This window comes from Pezoporus flaviventris, unplaced genomic scaffold (genome assembly GCF_033815535.1).
Source record: "Pezoporus flaviventris isolate CSIRO_AGI_PZ_B2104156 unplaced genomic scaffold, CSIRO_AGI_Pfla_v1 ptg000078l, whole genome shotgun sequence".
NCBI classification, from domain to species: Eukaryota; Metazoa; Chordata; class Aves; order Psittaciformes; family Psittacidae; genus Pezoporus; species Pezoporus flaviventris.
In genome coordinates this window covers 15967547-15986248 of record NW_026892626.1, presented here as the reverse complement: position 1 = coordinate 15986248, position 18702 = coordinate 15967547, and the positions used below count along the sequence as shown (strand labels likewise).

At 43.3% G+C, this 18702-nt stretch overlaps 1 protein-coding gene across 5 annotated transcripts in view; it reads left to right on the top strand.

Moving 5' to 3' along the window:
* Positions 1-17735, top strand: part of SMURF1 (SMAD specific E3 ubiquitin protein ligase 1) — a 46498-nt gene extending 28763 nt beyond the window's left edge. For 2 of the 5 annotated variants that reach the window (XM_061473656.1, XM_061473652.1), the window contains exons 6-18: positions 733-808; positions 1143-1396; positions 2716-2800; positions 5068-5214; positions 6638-6842; positions 6999-7102; positions 8568-8682; positions 9381-9559; positions 10280-10417; positions 10623-10743; positions 12059-12260; positions 13069-13153; positions 14089-17735. In XM_061473656.1, coding sequence (XP_061329640.1) covers positions 733-808; positions 1143-1396; positions 2716-2800; positions 5068-5214; positions 6638-6842; positions 6999-7102; positions 8568-8682; positions 9381-9559; positions 10280-10417; positions 10623-10743; positions 12059-12260; positions 13069-13153; positions 14089-14188 — 1811 coding nt within the window. In that variant the 3' untranslated portion in view covers positions 14189-17735. The remainder of the gene's footprint in view (positions 1-732; positions 809-1142; positions 1397-2715; positions 2801-5067; positions 5215-6637; positions 6843-6998; positions 7103-8567; positions 8683-9380; positions 9560-10279; positions 10418-10622; positions 10744-12058; positions 12261-13068; positions 13154-14088) is intronic. The other 3 variants (XM_061473653.1, XM_061473655.1, XM_061473654.1) reach the window with 3 other exon arrangements.
* The last annotated feature ends 967 nt before the right edge of the window (positions 17736-18702 follow it).

Genomic DNA, 18702 nt, shown 5'->3' with positions numbered 1-18702 from the left:
CTTCTGACTTCAATGGGATTCAATTCCATAACCTGAAAATTTTCATTGTGCTCCTATGTAAGAGTTTGTTTTCTCTCAATTGAAACAATATTAAAGAGGGAATGCATCCGGTAAGGTTTCTTGTGCCGCTCTGGAAGGGTAAATGTTACCATGAAACTCATTGCCTTTGGACCAAGGTGACAGGCAAAGAGAATCTTATGCGGAAAAGAGGATCTGGAGGAGTTAAAAGCAATATTGCAAATTGCTGGTTTAATACCCTTGAGTCCTGTACCCCACTGCCAAGTTTCAACAAGGCACTGCTAGTTTTACAGCTCATTCACCCCATCTTAACCCCGTTCTGATGGCAAAACCACCAAACCCGAGCTTTTCATTTCAGCGTAGTTGGCAACCCCTAAATTCTCACTGTAATGATGACATCTAGCGGTGAGTAATTTCTTGCCAGCTTACCTTGCCGGAGCCTCATGAAACACAGATGCAGATGTAGACGTGTTTGGTATTTACAACATAGACTCAGCTTAAGTTTTGAGGGGTTGATGCCTCTGGTTTCTCTTCTTCCTTTTTAAAACGTCAGTAATGCCTTAGGGTTATAGAAGCAGTTTTGGTAAAGGGTGTGCTCTCAGCTTCCCTTTCTATTTCACCCTGTATAAATACGGGTTGTTTGTCTTTACGTTCTTTTGAAAGGAACAGTTGTTCTTTCATGATTAACTCGTGTGTGTTTGCTTTTTATTGCAGTCAGTTTACAGACGCGGGACAGAATAGGCACAGGAGGTTCTGTAGTAGACTGTAGAGGGCTTTTGGAGAATGAAGGGTAAGGATTGTTTTCGTTACACTTCGTTATTAAAATGGTGTCTATGTGGAAAGAAGAATTAATGCTAGAACATGAAAATATCAGTATAACTAATATATCGGCTGGGGATGTGTATCAGGTAATAAGGTGGATACTGACTTGAAGAGAATAAGCTAAACTGGGTAGGACTTGCTCCTTTAGTTAACAGCGATTCTTGCACTTGCATGAGAAATACGGGGTATAAAAACATGAAGAAAGTGTCGTGGCGTGGGTTAAAAGTTGCAGTAATAGAGAGGGAGTGAAAGAGAAACAGTTCTTTCTGCATTCACTTCTCTTGTGATGGAAACTCTTGAAGTTTCCCCATTTTCAGAACGGTTTATGAAGATTCCGGACCGGGAAGGCCGCTGAGCTGTTTCATGGAAGAACCAGCACCATACACAGACACTACGGGGGCCGCTGGAGGAGGCAACTGTCGCTTCACAGAGTCCCCCAGTCAAGATCAGAGGCTTCAGGCACAGCGGCTTCGCACTCCTGAAGTCAGAGGTCATGCACAGACACCTCAGAACAGACCACATGGGCACCAGTCGCCTGACCTCCCCGAAGGCTACGGTGAGAGCTCTCCAGCACTACAACATTGAAGTTTTCAGCTTATAAAAACCTTCAGAGACAGAAAAATCACCCGTTTCCTGTCTAGATGTGGTTTACCTGTTAGAACACGCAGCATCCACGTGCATCTCCTGGCCTGCAGTTTGGATAAGGAACTGAGCAGAGCAGATGGGAGTTTGAGATTGGCTAATTAGCAGTTGGCTATGCCAGGATACACTGAGGGGTTGATGGTAAATTAAACATGAGGTTGTGGTATGATGCTGTTACAGAGAAATCACTGCTAATCTTGGCTTTGTATCTAGGGAGAACGAATGGAAAGAGCTCTTTAAAGTAGAGCAGGAATGCTATTTTTTCCTTCCCCCTTGGCATGTTGTGTAGGTTTGAGCCCACATTTGAGAAAAGATCAGGAAAATAGAAAAGCAACAAAGAAGGCAGTAGTACAGAAGATTAGGGAGGATAAGATTAAGGAGAATTTAAATCTCAGTAAAGAGCACAGCAAATCTATGAGTAAAGAAATCTAGTTTGGGGGCTTGGGTTGTCTTAAAACCTAAAAGTAAAAATAGAAGCTAAGGCACATGGATTTGAGAGCTTCAAAAAGGATGCTGAAATGTGTAATTAAAGTATATTTGGGAAGGACAAACCAGTCCATGCTGCAAGAGATCAGGTGGATGGCTCACGTACTTGCTCCTGGATCTGACAGAAAGAGAATATTCTAATGGCTTTCAACAGACTGTTTGTTTACTTGGAGCATTGTGTGCAGTTCTGGTGTCCTCAACATAAAAAGGACATGGAACTGTTGGAACAAATCCAGAGGAGGCCACGAGGATGATCAGGGACTGGAGCACCTCCCCTATGAAGATAGGCTGAGAGAGTTGGGGCTGTTCAGCCTGGAGAAGAGAAGGCTGCGTGGAGACCTCATAGCAGCCTTCCAGTATCTGAAGGGGGGACTATAGGGATGCTGGGGATGGACTCTTCATTAGGGACTGTGGTAACAGGACAAGGGGTAACGGGTTAAAACTGAAACAGGGGAAGTTTAGATTGGATATAAGGATGAAGTTCTTTACGGTTAGGGTGCTGAGGCACTGGAATGGGTTGCCCAGGGAGGTTGTGAATGCTCCAGCCCTTGAGGTGTTCAAGGCCAGGTTGGACAGAGCCTTGGGTGAGATGGTTTAGTGTGAGGTGTCCCTGCCCATGGCAGGGGGGTTGGAACTGGATAATCTGAAGGTCCTTTCTACCCTAAACTATTCTATGATTCTGTGATTCTATTTTGGGTGTTTTCTCCAGCTGTTTAAGTTAGAATAATCTTTCTTCCTTTCCTATAGAACAAAGAACAACGGTACAGGGCCAGGTTTATTTTTTGCACACACAGACTGGAGTTAGCACATGGCATGACCCAAGGATACCAAGGTATGTATCTGTAGTTATAAAGTCAGGGGGGTTGGGGTGTGTGTGTGGCAGTAAGCTGAATCTTTAAGAGCAAAAACCTGTGAAATGGCCTGTCTGAACTCAAAGGGAGACCTAGGAGCAGAGGAATAATTTGGGGTCTTTCTAGTTACCTTTGCACCAAGGGAAGGGTTTGAAAACACGAATTATCTACTTGTGAATCATGTAAAGCAAAAGGGCAAAAATTATGTAGCCTTTTAGGATTCCTATTTGACAAAGTCTTCCTGCTACCTTCATCTGACTTTGTATTTTGGTAAAGCTACAGACTTTTGAATCTTACATTGTTTAAATGAAAACAGTTCAGACTGCAAATAGAAGAAGAAAGTGACCATTTTCATCAAGCCGTTGTTTCTTGAGTATGGAGCATGTAACTTTTGCTCTCAAAGTGCTCATTTATCTTTAACTGAAGCAGAGATCACATGCCATCTTTGAACCTGAAGTGGTGTTGAGGGGTTTTATGCCTTAGACCAATGATGTGCAGCTAGAGAATGTAAATACTCCACGTGATTAATTTAGTAAAGCCTCTTTAAACCTTAACCTACAGCTAATCCAGGTCTTTGTGACTAAGGCCTGGCTCTCAGCTGCTCTGAATCTGGGCACCTGCAAGCCAGATCCGAGAGTGAAACACAGTTGTGACTCTTGAGCTGCTGCATTGCTTGGATAATACATGAATGTGATGCAGGATATTAGAAAAATGATATAAAGTAGTGCAGGCAAAAGTGTTGATAAAACCACAGTATATGAGAGGATATTAAAAATGAAGTTGAGAGAGAAAATAGCGTGATGTTAGATTAGCTGGTATCATTGGAAGCAGAAATGACAGTGCTCATTCGTTCATGTCACTCATGTCATCAGGCTTGCGTGCCCAGAGCCTTGTCTCTTCTCTGGGTGAGGCTGATAGGTGTTGCTGCTTCTGTCTATTGCTGCTTCTCTCAAGCCTTAGAGCCAGGTTTTCAGGACCAGCAACGTAAGTGGCCACAACAGTACCTTGTGAGTCACAGTCACACCTCTTCTAGTTTAAGGTGGCTTTCATACCACCGACTTGCAGTGCAAAAACCTTGGCATTTAGCACAGATGTAGGTTAAAACTTGGTGTAATCAGTTCTCTACAGCACGTTCAGATGCACAGCTGACTGAAACAAATGGTCACAACCATAATCTTCTTTAAGGAGCCTAACAAAGGCTTGTCTGTCTGCCTCTCTATCCCTTGCTGGCGTATACTCACTGTGACACTAATGAAGCCTTTGGTGTACAAAGTGTTTCTACCTTTCTAAAACCTCTCAGTTTACTCATTCATACTGATGTTGCATGGTTGGATTTAGGGAAGGAAGCACATCAATTGATGTCTTCAGCCCTGGATAATAGATGAATCCATGCCAGCTGTCTAGAGAATGCTTGACTTAACAATAGCTTTTCTGTCTAAAAATAATCTTCAGGTTTCCTTCCTTCCTTTTCTTGCCCCTCGTAGTGTTTTCCTCTGTTAGGTGGCTGAGGCTTTAAGTGTTTTCCATTTGCTTGGTGTAAATACATCCTATGTATTGAATTCAAACACTACCTGGAAGTGAGTGACTGCCTTTAGCAGTACTTAGAATGATACCCGTAATTTAGCTAGGATGAAAGGGCTGAATGTGTTGGTAAAGCCTCACTCTCAATGATTTACCAGTCAAATAGTTAGGATCTAACCTTGTCTAATTAAAGAGGTAGGGTTTGGTTTCTGTTTTTAGGTGATCTTGGTATTTGGCTGCCTTAGCCTCTTAAGTGGGTGTCTGGAGGCAGTGCTTGGTGCAGAGGCCTTTGGTTAAGAGATGGTTTTGTGCACATGGATCACGTTAGTGTTAATGGAAACTTTCCTGTGAAAACTTTGCTATGGAAAAAAGCTCTCTTCCTCCTTTTACAGCCCTCAGAAGCCCTGTCATCCCCTAAGTGATGATGTTGCACATTGAAGTTGTTTTTAAGCTGTATGGCTTTCTGACTTTCAAAGCCTTTCAGAGACGGAAGGTGTTTTGCTGATGTACCCTTTTATCCGTGTGCCATGCATACAGAGGGACTTGCACTGCTTAGGTTGAGGCTTGTAAAAAGACAGCATTAAAATGGCTATCCTGTCCTTCCAAAGACTTTCAGGGCCTTGAATCACTGAGCACCAAATTCATTCCCCCTCCTTTCCCCTGACTGTAAATTGCTTTCATCTTAACTTCGGAAGTGCTATAACATTTTGTTTGCTTTTCTCCTTAGAGACCTTAACAGTGTGAATTGTGATGAACTGGGACCTTTGCCTCCAGGCTGGGAAGTTAGAAGTACGGTTTCAGGAAGAATATATTTTGTAGATCATAACAACAGAACCACACAGTTCACAGATCCACGACTACATCACATCATGAAGTAAGAACCTCGCCTGATAAACCGTTCATGTCAAGTCTGGATCCTTAAACCTTTTGTCCGATTTTAACTGCAGTCTGGGAATCATGAGGGGGTGAAAAACTGCATGATAACGATACTGGGGAACAGATGCAGCCAATGCTCTAATCAGCATCTGAGCATTACTTCTCAGTGCTGGCTTTATGTAAGCTTTCAGGTTAGATATAAGGAAGAAGTTCGTTATTGTGAGTGTGGTGAGGCACTGGAACAGATTGCCCTAAGAAGTGGTAAGCTCTTCATCCCTGCAGTGTTCAAGGCCAGGTTGGACAGAGCCTTGGGCGACATGGCCTAGTGTGAACTGGGTTGGAACTGGATGATCTTAAGGTCCTTTCCAACTCAAATCATTCCATGATTCTATGGGACTCTCCAAAAATGTATTTATTGTGCTTTGCAGCCCTCAGCTTTAAGGGAGGGTTTCCTTATTTCAGCACAACACTGATCTCTTTAAGCTCCTTTGACAAAATTACCCTAAGCTCTGCTGAAGTGAATATGCAGCTCTGGAAATACTGAGGTGTGGGACAGAGGTTCTGCCCACAGCCTGTCTGGATTAGCAGTTCTAGTTCTGTGCTAGCTACACTAGATCTCAGCTGGCTTCATGCTCCCTTGAGCTCCAGACAACAGGACTATAAAGCCAGCTGGAGTCTGGTTGCCTGGTGCTGTTCACAGCCAGTTTGGGTTTAGCAGGATTTAATAAGCTCAGTGTCTGCATCATGCAGAGGCAGCTGCAATGTTACAAGAGCTGACCCTGGAAGCAGCCTGGCAGTGCTTGTGGTGCCCAAGATCAGACTCTTTGCTGGATCTGAGGTGTCTGTGTTTAAAGCGAGCTAGGGAACACCTGTATCTATAACTGCTCTGCACCCAAATAAAGCACTGAGGGATAAGTACAGTTGAATGTATGAAGCTGCAACTATTTGGGGCAATCTTTCTCTTTTAATAACCACAAGTGCAATACTTTTACTGTATCGAGCATCCTCAGCTTTATTTTGCATGGAGCTGGATTAAAACCCACTGGGGTTGTTATTGATAAGTCCATTTATAAAGCTGTTGTTTGTTCCATTAGAGGCCTCTTTTCCTGTTACACCCTTGAATGTTGTCTCCATACAGGAGCAATACCACACAAACTTCTTAATCACTGCTCAGTCAGCATGCAGTGACCATGCTCCACAGCCTTCCACAATGTATTGCCATATAACAACTGAACTGATGTATTCCTTACATCCCTGAATGCGGGGCAATGATGCTATAGAGTTACCCAGCTGAATACACATTTCTCTCCAGCTTCCTTTTAGAGAAGCTTAATCAGTTCTTCCATCGTTGTTTTACATTATAGTGTAAAACAATGCAGTTGTTTTATTGTGCTTCTGGAATATTTCTTTTTCTTTCAAAGCCATCAATGCCAGCTAAAAGAGCCCAGCCAGCAGCCTCTGACAGCTCCAAATGAGGGATCACTAGAAGACGGAGAGGAGTTGCCTGCACAGAGATATGAAAGAGACTTGGTACAGAAGTTGAAAGTTCTTAGACATGAGCTCTCTCTTCAGCAACCACAGGCTGGTCACTGTCGCATCGAAGTATCCAGAGAGGAGATATTTGAGGTATTTCATTGACTTTTTACTCCTAACAGCAGCTTTTGGCACACAAGAGTGAAGTAAAACTGATCTTTGATTACAGTAAGTGTGCTTCACAAGAGAGGTAGGGGATATCACTACCAGGTGGTGCAGACTTGTCACTGCCATTTGTTTCACATACAGGAATCCTACCGTCAGATAATGAAGATGAGGCCAAAGGACTTGAAAAAGAGGCTTATGGTGAAATTCCGAGGGGAGGAAGGCCTGGATTATGGAGGAGTAGCAAGGTGAGAGGGGGTTGTCTGATGCTTTTGAACTGTAGGATTGTCCTTAAAGAGACCTGTGGCTGATAGCTTTCCCTTTCAAATTGTCTGTTTGCGATATATGTCAGTTATCTGTGATCTAGTTTATAGGTAGTGATTGTAGCTTCAATCTTCATATCATGGTAGATGGGAAAGTAGAAGCATGTGATCCAACAGTTGTCCCACAGCACTCCTGGTGTAAAAGACTGGTACAAAAATGACTTTGTATTTGGGAATGTCTCTGGAATTAAAGCAAGATCGAGGTGTTTGTTTCCGCTCTTCTCTATGGGTACTCAGTTTTCATCACCATTACCCAGTGAATGCAAAAGGCTTGTTTAGGACAGGGTATTCATCTTACAGAGAAAGGGCTGCTCCCAGTCACATTCTGATCTGTTGGAGCAGGAGTGGAGATGAGCCAATCCTAAACAACGGCTAAAACTTTAGAGAGGACTTGCCTCCCTCTTAAAAATAGTCATTTCCTTTGGGACGCTTCAGATGAGCTCTGGAGCTGGTTGTAGCATCACCAAAGTGCTCATCTTTGCATGCTGGTGTTTAGATGCATTGTTTCACTTCAGTTGGAAATTGCTCAGACCCACTTGGGTGGCTTTCAGTAATCCATCCAGGGACAAAGGAAAGGAGTTGGAACAGTCTGGGCTGCCTTACCTGGGGCAACATTGAGTGTCAGCACTGTTGGCTTCCTGGTGCCCTGATCATTGCCCATTTGCTGCAACAGATGCAAGTCAGATCAGTACGGCTCCACTTCTCAGCATTAAAGTTGATAGCTCTCAGTGTATTTTGGACCTGGGATGGGTGTCCAAATGTAATAATAAAGGGGTTTTTGACCTGGAGAGGTCAGAAATAGCTTTAGTTCCATTCAGGCTCTGCTATGTTACTAAGGTGAGAAGATTTACCTAACTCCTCCTCTTCTAATTTGTGTGGTCTGTGCCCCATCTGGCCTTTCTGCTGACAGCAGAGATTCTCTAGTCACCAAGCATTTGCATTAAAATAGCTTTTCTAAAGACCTCCAATGATTAAGCTGATTTAAACAATAAATTTTGCTTCATATTTCTTGATACTGTGCAGGTTGCAGAGGAGCACATCACTCAGTCACCGAGTACCTGAACTATGTACAAAGTCAAGATGCTTTTAGAAGTGGGTCTTGTTCAGGCTCGGCTTGTTGATGGTGTTAACAACTTGCTGTAGCTTCTCTAACTGATGTTAATTCCTTCAGTACTTCTAAACTAAAACAAGTCTGCCTGTGAGTGGAGGAAGACACTTGATGGGTTTTTAAACCTTTTTGATCTGCACATGGGGAGCAGTACAAGGTGGTCTGATTTTGAACTAAGCATTCAGCACTGATGATTCACAGTAATTGTGTGGTCTAAAACGCCAGTGGAAGCTGCACCCTTCTAAATACCATTTCTTTTTTGTTCCTCTTCTTTTTGGGCAGAGAATGGTTGTATTTACTATGCCATGAAATGCTGAATCCCTATTATGGACTTTTCCAGTACTCCACAGATAATATTTACATGCTGCAAATCAATCCAGACTCTTCTATCAATCCTGTAAGTATTAACTTCTGAGCGATGTGTCTGCTTTGTGGTGTTTTGCTATAGCTGTTCTTCCATGACAGCAGTGTAAAGTGAAGGGTAAGGAGAGCAAGAATGTGTTAATGACTCTCATATTGACATACTATGAAGCCGAGGGGTTTTGTTCAGAAACTAAAAACATGATAGAGGAGGTATCCTTTGATAAGAATCTTATTTCTTTGAGTCTCATTTCCTGGCATTTGTTCTGTAGAATGAGGGAGGGAGATTGGAAGAATCTCAACCAGAGCACTTATGCTTCAGTTTCTAAAAGCCAGCTTATAAGCAACATGAAAGGCATGAAGGAAATAAGCACCTGGCCCGATTCCTTAAGAGAAAAAACATTTGATGGTTAACAGAATAAAGCCATTTGTTTGGAATTGTCCCATCTTCTTGCATTCTGGATGTTTCATAGGGATTTTCTCTTGAGTTTTGCCCTTTGAGAGGTTTAGAGGCCTCGTATCCCATTTATTAGTCAGGTAATGCACAGAGACTTGTTTGAGGCATTTAATCATTAAGTGCATCTGGTCTTGGTTATGTCAGGAGGAAAAATGATGGCTCCTCTTGCCCAGAGGGTTGCAGATAACCGGCACTGAGCACACAGCTGATGGTGCAGATATAACCACAAGATGTCAGTGTCTTCCTGCTGCCTGTTTTTCTTCCCTCTCTCCCTGCAGGACCATTTGTCTTATTTCCATTTTGTTGGTCGGATAATGGGTTTGGCTGTGTTCCATGGACACTACATCAACGGGGGGTTCACGGTTCCCTTCTACAAACAGCTCCTGGGGAAGCCCATTCAACTCTCCGATCTGGAATCTGTCGACCCAGAGCTACACAAAAGTTTAGTCTGGATCTTGTAAGTACTGTGTTTAACAATTGTCTTGATGTTCCTATGTTAAAAGGCTTCTCTGTGTTAGCTCTCCTTCCAGCAAAGTAGATCCTAAACCATTAAGCACTGCATTAAAGTATCAGAGTATCAAAATCCAAACACAGGACAGAGATCTGAGGGAGAGTACAACCTTGTTCCAAAGAACACCAACTTTGATTAAAATGGAAGTAATTTGGGCTTCAGAACAAATCCAGTGTTCACCCTTGCTTTGCATTATCTCAACTTCTTTTTCTAAATGCTGGTTTGAATTCTGTGTTTAAAGTTACTGAGGATGTTGAGGTTCACTGCGTGTGATCTCTTCCGTGCTTCACATTGACACAGGAAGCACATCGGAGTATTGCTCCCTATGTATCTTTATGTCTGCGTGTTTGTGTATATAGGACTTTATTCATTATCCTGAGTACTACTAGAATTAATGTACTAATTCTAGTTAGTACATCTAATGTACTATTAGTTAGTACATTACTGTAGTAGTATCTGATCAGTATTTAATCAGGCTCTTCAACATCTATTAAGCTATATAGAAAGTGGGCATTGTGGCAATACTCCTAGTGGTGTGAAGTGCTGATGGTTAGTTCCTAGGTTTACCCTGAAGACTGCTTAAGTGTTCAGTAACGTCAGCATCACCACTGAGAGTTATGAGACGATCCAAACGACTAGGTTTACCCCCTGTCTTTCTGTTGTCAGAGAGAACGATATCACCCCAGTTCTGGACCATACATTTTGTGTGGAACACAACGCTTTTGGGCGGATTTTACAGCATGAACTCAAACCAAATGGCAGGAATATTCCAGTGACAGAAGAGAACAAGAAAGAATATGTCAGGTATTGCAGAACAAAAATATACCCTGTAAATGTAATGTCAAGAAGATAGGAATTGTTGATGGAAAAGAAGCTGGTAAACGCTCTCATAATACTAAATGTGTGTATTAAACCAAGTTCCTCTGTAAAATGAGCATCTTCCAGCTCTGCTATAAAAAGCCCAGTCCTAGCTCACTGTCCCTGACTTTTTCTTTCCCTCCTCCCCCAGGTTGTATGTAAATTGGAGATTTATGAGAGGAATAGAGGCACAGTTCCTGGCTCTGCAGAAAGGTTTTAATGAACTTATTCCTCAGCATCTCCTTAAGCCTTTCGACCAGAAGGAACTTGAGGTATGTCTTTTATCCACATGGAAGAGTTCTTTGATTTGTTTGATCCACACTCAAGCACTGCTTTGAGAACAAACAAAAACCTCACAAAATTTAGTTCAATGTATGTACCAGAAAGCTTTGTGTTCATTTAACCAAACCCTTTTAGGTTTATTCCAGACATCCTTTGGGTTAACATTATTGAGAGGGCTGCTTAAAAGGGGAAAGACAGATACATCGGGTTGTCTAATGCAGGATTAAAGCTCAAAGCAGGTGTTCTGAGCAGTACTGCGAGTCTGGGGCATTGCTGACAAGACCTAACATGTTATCTACCTCAGAATTTGCTTCCTTCAGTTACTTCGCAATCATGGCTGTTTCTGTATGCACACAGGGCATGGTTTCTATAGACTAAAATAGAAGCGTAGAGCAAACAGAAGAGAATTTGTCTTCTCATTGCATCCTGAGGTGCAGATTGCTCCCTCTTAAAATCAGTCCCATTACAGCAATTTTTCACCTAGTTTTGCCTTTTTATAAGGCAGCCTGTGGCATATTGACAGTCTGTGGTATTGGAAGCACTAGCTCTGTGCTAGTTGTTTGTGCATGCTGATGGATCCCATGAAGTTACTGCGTTTCATTTGCTAGCTGCTTGAAAAGGCAGATTAAAAATCCATTACCTATTTCAATGCTGGCTGCATCAGAACAGTCACAACTGCCCTGATAATGTAAACGACTGAGAGTGCTGCCTTGGTGGCACAAAAAGGGAGCTGCTAAATGGTAGCTCTCAGAAATGTGACCCTCGACGCGGACTATTATGGGAAATGTAGAGTATGACACACATTTGGTTGGATGAAGTTGTTTCTATGCAATTGATTTGTCGTTGCCATCAGTGACTGCCTTTTGCGACCTGGTGTCACCTGGAAAAGAGACTGAAGTGATGTGTCTGGTCTGTAGGTGTATTGGCACCTCTAAGACAAACCTGCATCAGTGCAGTGATGTGCTGTGCAGTAGATGGCATGTCTTCTAGTCTGTGCTGTACCCTCTTAAAGATATGCTTTACTTTTCAGGTAGCATTGATTTAACAAAGCAGGTCTTGAATGGGCTTCTGACTCTGTAGTTTCTTCTGCAGATTCTAGTTCAAGTCTATTTGGCCTCAGCTTCATTGCTGTTAAACTGGAGAGATGTACTGCCTGTTCTGAACTGCTTTGGAACATTACCTTGCACTAACAAGGTGGTTCAAGCACGTAAAGAATGTGAGGCTTCATGAAATGGTTTGTATATTCTTACAGCTGCAAACCTGAAGTGACTCTGCATGTTAAAGCGTTTTGTAATCCTTTACCAGCTCATCATAGGAGGCCTGGATAAGATAGACCTGAATGACTGGAAGTCAAACACCCGTCTAAAGCACTGCATGGCAGATAGCAATATTGTGAAGTGGTTCTGGCAAGCAGTGGAAACATTTGATGAAGAAAGAAGGGCAAGGCTGCTGCAGTTTGTGACGGGCTCGACGCGTGTCCCACTTCAAGGTTTCAAGGCTTTACAAGGTGACTGACGTGGAGGCTGGGTTAATCTATGGTGGGAGAAAGAGATAAAAATCACGGGGTATTTACTACCCCTTGTAAAGTATCAGCGTCTGGCTGGATAACTCAAGCACTTTACATCCCAAGAGCACTTTTACATTTGTCAGCAGCTCTGCTGATGGTGAACACTTCACTCATTGCTGATAGTGAGAAAAGCTGGTAAATCTGTCATCGTGTAGTGCCTTTGACTGGTGTCAATATTAGTTTGTCAGTCTCCCGCAACTCTGGACGGATGTTAAAATCACTGCATGGAAGCACACAGGGGGTTATAGAGCTGACCAAGCGGCATTTTCACATGAGAATCGTGTTCCCTTCATTATTTGGCAGCAAACCATTAGACTTTAAAACAAGTGCCTTAAAGTTGTAGGTTTTATCTTCAGAAAAGGTGGCAGCATCCTTGGCTGCTGTGATTCTCCTGATAGCGTTCCATCTGTTGGCTGACAGTAAACTGATGTCCCAAAGTAAAATACCTGCTTCTGGTTTATAACTAAAACCTTCCTGTACCTAATTCTGTTCATTTCTGAAGGTGCAACTTTGTTAATACAGAATTTAGCAGCTTTCCAAAACACTGGTCTGCAGATTGTCGTGAATAGCCCTATTGCTTCTGCCATCCCTTCATCAGCTGCAGACTGACCTACAGATTCAGCCTGTGCCATAACTATGTTTGCAGCTGGAACTGTAATCTTCGCTCTTGCTTTTACATAAGTGGCAAAATCTGTGTGCAGGAATGATGCTTTGTTGAAGTGCATTAACTAGAATGTCTGTCTGTAAGGTTCTACAGGCGCTGCAGGACCCAGACTATTTACCATCCATTTAATAGATGCAAACACAGACAACCTGCCAAAAGCCCACACTTGGTAAGATGAACACATTCCGCATGTCACTGCTTGCTTTCTCTTTGTCTTGGTTTAAAGGAGCATCTCTGCTTGTCCTGAGTATGGATTAACTGTGTGGTATGCATAGGTGACTCCAAGTGTGCTCTACTAGCTTGGAAATATCTATACTCTGCAGCCAGCAAGATAATCCACTTTCTCTTCTTACAGCTTGCTTTATCTTCTATGCTATCTGTGGTTTTCATTTAGCCCAGAGTTGATTATTCTGGATAGTGAGATGCTTGTAAGTTTATTTCTATGTGTAAGCTTGTTTATATGTGAGATCCAGCAAAAGCATCCACTGAGAAATGACTCCCAGCCGTGAGCCCTTGCGCGGGATGACAAAGAATAGATTTCAGATGTAGGGAAAGTGTGCTCTTGGCACAGACTAGGCACAGACCTGGGCTCTCTTACGGAAGTCTCACTCTATCAGAGACAGGAAATCATTTCAGCAGCAGCACAGCTTGTCTGCAGGCAGAGCAGGGAGCAGCCTGGCTGAGCTCTTGCTTTAGTTGCAAGACTCCTACATCTGCCACCTTCAGATGCCCGATGAAGTCATGCATTCCTGCTGCACGAATACAGTTGTTTGTTATCTTGTCTCCTTCAGCCACTGACGAGGCCAAATTCTAGCTATATGTAGCTATTTAGAGTTTTTTTTTCCCCCCAGTAAATAGTTTAGATTTATATAGCATCATAGAATCAATTGGGTTGGAAAAGACCTTTAAGATCATTTAAGATCAACCTTTACCCCAGCCCTGCCAAGTCCACCACTAAACCATGTCACTAAGGGCCTCATCTACACCATTTGTGAATGCTTCCAGGGATGATGATTCCACCATTCCTTGGGCAGCCTTTTGGTGAAGGAATTCTTCCTAATCTCCAGTCTAAAATGCTTCAATGTGTTGTTATTTTACCCCTAGCTTTAACCGGATTGACATTCCGCCTTACGAGTCATACGAGAAGCTTTATGAGAAGCTGTTGACAGCTGTGGAAGAGACATGTGGGTTTGCTGTGGAGTGAAAAAGCAACCAAAGGAAACAGATGCTAGCTCATGGACCACCAAATCAAAAGCTAGAAGAAGCTTGCTGTGAACTTCCTGCTAAGCTGTCTGAAGCATCGCAACTTAAAGACAACTTAGAGATGGGGCCGTTTCCCTTCCGCCGCTGGTGGATGAGGGTGGGGGTAGGGGCTTTTGTTGGTGGTTTCCAACTTTATTTCCTCCCCTTCGTTCCAATAACCCCTTCCCTCTTCCTCCATCTCCCATACAACGAAATGCAGCCAAGTTCAGCACTTGGCTTGGGTTACACAGGATATTCTGCTAGATTTGTAACACATATTGTGATAGGGTCAGTGACTTGTGGGGGATTTTTTTAATCACAGAATCAAAGTGTAATTAGGAGTGAGCTTAATTGGCTGAGGACTTGCAGCTGGTAGATGTACCTGGTTAGTTTGTCCTAAATCAAGCTGGAGCCCTTGTAAGAGTCTGATGGGTGCAGAGTGTCTGACTGGCACTAGGATTTGCATTGCACGTGTTAAACACCGGTTGAAAAAGTCACCTTCTAGCAGAAGATACCTCCACGTCACCACTTAACTGAAAGGTAAAGAAATCCAAGTTCTGCCTTAGCAGGAAGCTCCCAGTGGAAGCTGTGGCTCACCTAGGGAAAAGTGAAGGAATCTGGGACAGCTTAACTGGTATTGTATGATTTCTTTTTGGTTGTCCTGGCTGAAATCTGATTGTTTTGCACACAAATAGTGATTTCCTCCTGCAGAATTGCTTTCCATAGTTCGTTCCAATGTAAGTACCTTGCAGAGAAGCCTTGTGAGGAGGAGGCAGAGGATAAAAACCTGTTCCATCCCAGAGCTGTGATGTCTGTGCCGCTGGTGTTTTACCCAACGTGTGTTTGTGTGACTTCAACTCCTGAGACTCACTAAGAGCTCAGTTAACAGAGCAGACTTCTGTTCCAAAGGTTTTAGCCTTGGCAAAGGCTGATTTGGAGGTTGAAATAAAGGGTAACTATACAGCGAGTACATTTGAAACGTTATGGAAAGCTATGGGAAGAATTTATGACTTCAGTTCTGTAGGGATGAAAAATATCTCCAGAGAGCCATAGAAAGGCTATTCCCCCCCCCTCTTCAAATATCAGAAACTAATACTAAAAGGTTTATTCTCTAACACTTTGCTAAAACAACTTCCCAGGGGCAACAGAAGCAAATCAAATACCTGAATCACTAACACCTTTTCCAGTTTGCACACCGAGATGAGACAGTGTTTTAACACGGCTTCAGAAAGACCCAGTGACCTGTCCAACATGTCTAAACTTAAGTAAAGCAGGCTTGCTTGTATAGGATTTTTTTTCTCTTTGGCAAGCCTGGTTTTTAGAGAGATTCATTACTGAAACCTGTAACAGATGTTATGTTTATGGAATAGTGCATTGAAATTCAGCTGTGGGTAAGAGATCGTTCTTAGAAGACGTCTACTTGGAATACTTCTATTTTGTCTTTTTTTAATGGAATTTGATAATAGCTTTAAACTGTGATAGGACAGAAAGTAGACTCTTATCAAAACCCTGGCATCTTTCTCTGTTTTGTTTCTCTGTGGTTTTCTTTTCTTTTCCGTTCACCATCGTTCTTGTGGTTTGGTGTTGGGAGTGAGGAGCGCATCGGAGGTGTACAATTGTACCGTATTGTGAGGCTTGCACGGGGTGGCTGAAGATGCTCATCCAGCAAGACTGTAAGGAGAGGTGTAGTCAGAGCCATGTCCTGCAGGAAGCTTTTGGCACTTGAGGACCACTTTCTGCAGTTCTGGTTGTTGGGACTACGTGGATCTTTTGCAGGAGAGAGAGGAAGGAAGCATCTGTCTGGTCTTGGTTGAGTAGCAGAGTACCCAGGCATAGAGTGTATTTAACCCTTTCAGTACATGTGAATGTGCAATAAACCAGTCAGATAAGACACATGCAAAATGGATTATTGCCCAAAAGCTTTGCATGCAGCCTCATGTGGATTTTTCACTAAAAGAATATTAAACAAGAAGAAAAGCAGATACTAAAGGCCACCACGATCCAAAATCCTATCATGCAAGCTCTACGTGCAGCGCAACTGGCTCAGTGAAGACCAAGCGAGGTGAAGACCCTTGGTTTGGAGATCTATAGGTCAAGTAGCTTTATGTCAATGCCACAGTTGACATATGATAGTCCCTAATGTCTTTGCTAGGTCAGCGTTTTATGGAATGCACAAAAGAATAGGCAAGGATTGGTGTTTTGGCAAGTCTGGGGTTCGCTGTAGTTAAAAAAGCCCTTGTGAAGGTACCTCCTCCATGCTGACAGTAACAGGAATAGGGCACCGTCTGTTTAATGATTTCAGTTCTCTTTTATAGAGCTTCACCACCTCTCCCATCGTGTTGTCTTTGCGATTTCGTGCCACTTCAGTGATGATGAAGACATCTTTTGTGTTGTTCTCTACGTGCATTTGAGGCAGGCCTTAAAGCTGGTCGGGTGGGTAGAGGGAAATGAAGCAGAATGGGGTTTAAGCGATGGCTTCTTCTTCTATGGCTAGTTACCAGGCCAGGGAAGGAGGAAATGCAAACAAGGGTTTGCACAAGCTTGAGCCATTGACTCTCTGTTGGGATAACCTCCGCTGTCACAATTTGTGTGTTCATTCCCACTTGGTCTGCCAGCACTTGAACTGGTTGTGACTTCTCAAACTTGCCCAAAGAATAACATCGAGTCTGGTGTTCGTTAACGTCATTGTTCCGCCTCGTACACGGATCCTCTTGGATCTGACCCGAAGGAGATGACAAGGTACAGCGTGTCTTTTTGTTCCTGTCCTAAAGGCCAACCTAAAAGCTGGTCCATTGGCACCACAGACCTTCAGTGCTCGCCCTGATACCGCTCATCAGCCTATATACTCTACGCTCAGGGATGTAGGAAACCACCACTTTGCTCGTGTTTTACATCGCGGAAGAAACGAGACTGGTTCATGAACGTTGGTGTTAACGCGGGCATTCCGTTAGAAGAGACCCTGCTTCAGAAAGGCTGCTGGGAGCTCCAGGCAGTGAACTCAGCGTTTACTCCTCAGTGTGTCCTCAGTGCGAGTCGAGGCGGTTGTGAAACCCAACCCACTTTGTACAGCAGAGATCCAGCCCTTGGGGCCCTCTGGAGCCGGAGCCCAGGTACAGGGGTTCAAGTGTGGCACACAGCAAGTTCCCAGAGACACTGTATGGATCTGGTTTTTAATTCCTTACTTCTTTCTTTGTTCCTCAACCACTTTATAATGTGTTTTTTTTCTTCTTCTTTTCTTTCTTTTTTTTTTAATTTATTATTTTGTAATGTCCTGTTTAAGTATTGCTGCTATCCTTGTTCTTCTTCCCACTGTTTTTAAGGCAGATTTATTTTGTGAAAGTTGTACACTAATGTTTCATTGTATGTCTAAATCAAAGTATTTAAAGAAATCCTAGTTCTATTTAATGTGGTTATGGAACCAGCTGGAATCAACAGTGATTGTATAGTAGGCTGGACCCAGGAGGTCATGTTCATTTTTGTTACATATGCAATAAACTCACGACTTTAAACTCTTGGTAGCCACCCATTTTGTTGTTCTATACATATGGAAGCCGCAGGAAAACTGGGGAGTGTGATAGAGCTGTACTTAGCCTAGCAACAACAACATCAGTATTGCTGTTCTTGAAGATACAGCATTGCCAAATAGGTGCAGTTTGGTTGACAGAGCTGGAATTCCATGTGATGGAGCCGTCCTGGAATCAGCACTGGTCTCCCATCAGGATCCAATCTGTTTCCAGCATCTCGGCAGTGGGATCATGGTCACTAACTCGCAGACAAGGTATTGAATGCAACTGATATTGCAGGTTTATAGGGACCGCATAGAAATCCTCCTTTCCAGGCAGAACACTTTTCATTACCACCCATACTCATTTTCCCTTCTTACCTTACTATTTAAGCTGTTATTTTTCCATAACCTCAGTTTTCAGGAAAGAAATTACAATTCCCACAACCCCCTTAATGGGAGCTGGAGAAAGATTGATTCACGTTGATGAATCTCTGCTTTCCTGATCACTGATTAAAACAACCTCAAAACAACCCATGTCTTACAAGTGGAGAAGGATGGGGACGGGTCTGAGGATGGCATCAGGGTGTGCACAAATGATGGAGTTCATTTGCCCACCCCTCAGCTGGCAGCAGGGATGGGGCATCCACAGCCCCTTTGCTCTGCTGAGCGTTGCCTGGAAAAGCCATTGGCCTTCCCCGCATGCATTGAGAAACCAATCTCAATGGAAGTGGGATTTGCCCCTCTGCCCCCAGCCTTTCCCACTGCCTGGGAAGCTTCATGGGGTGGGATGTAGCACTGCCTTCATCCTCTTTGCAGGGTTCAGCTCCCCATAACCCGCTCTCCAAAGAGGAATTGAATGCAATCAGGAACTCGGTGATGTCCTATCCCCAAACGTGCTCTGGCCCAGATGTGTGGGGGGGGGAGTGTTGAGGGTGCTTTTGGGGCGGCAGCTCAAGGGTCCCAGGAAGGCA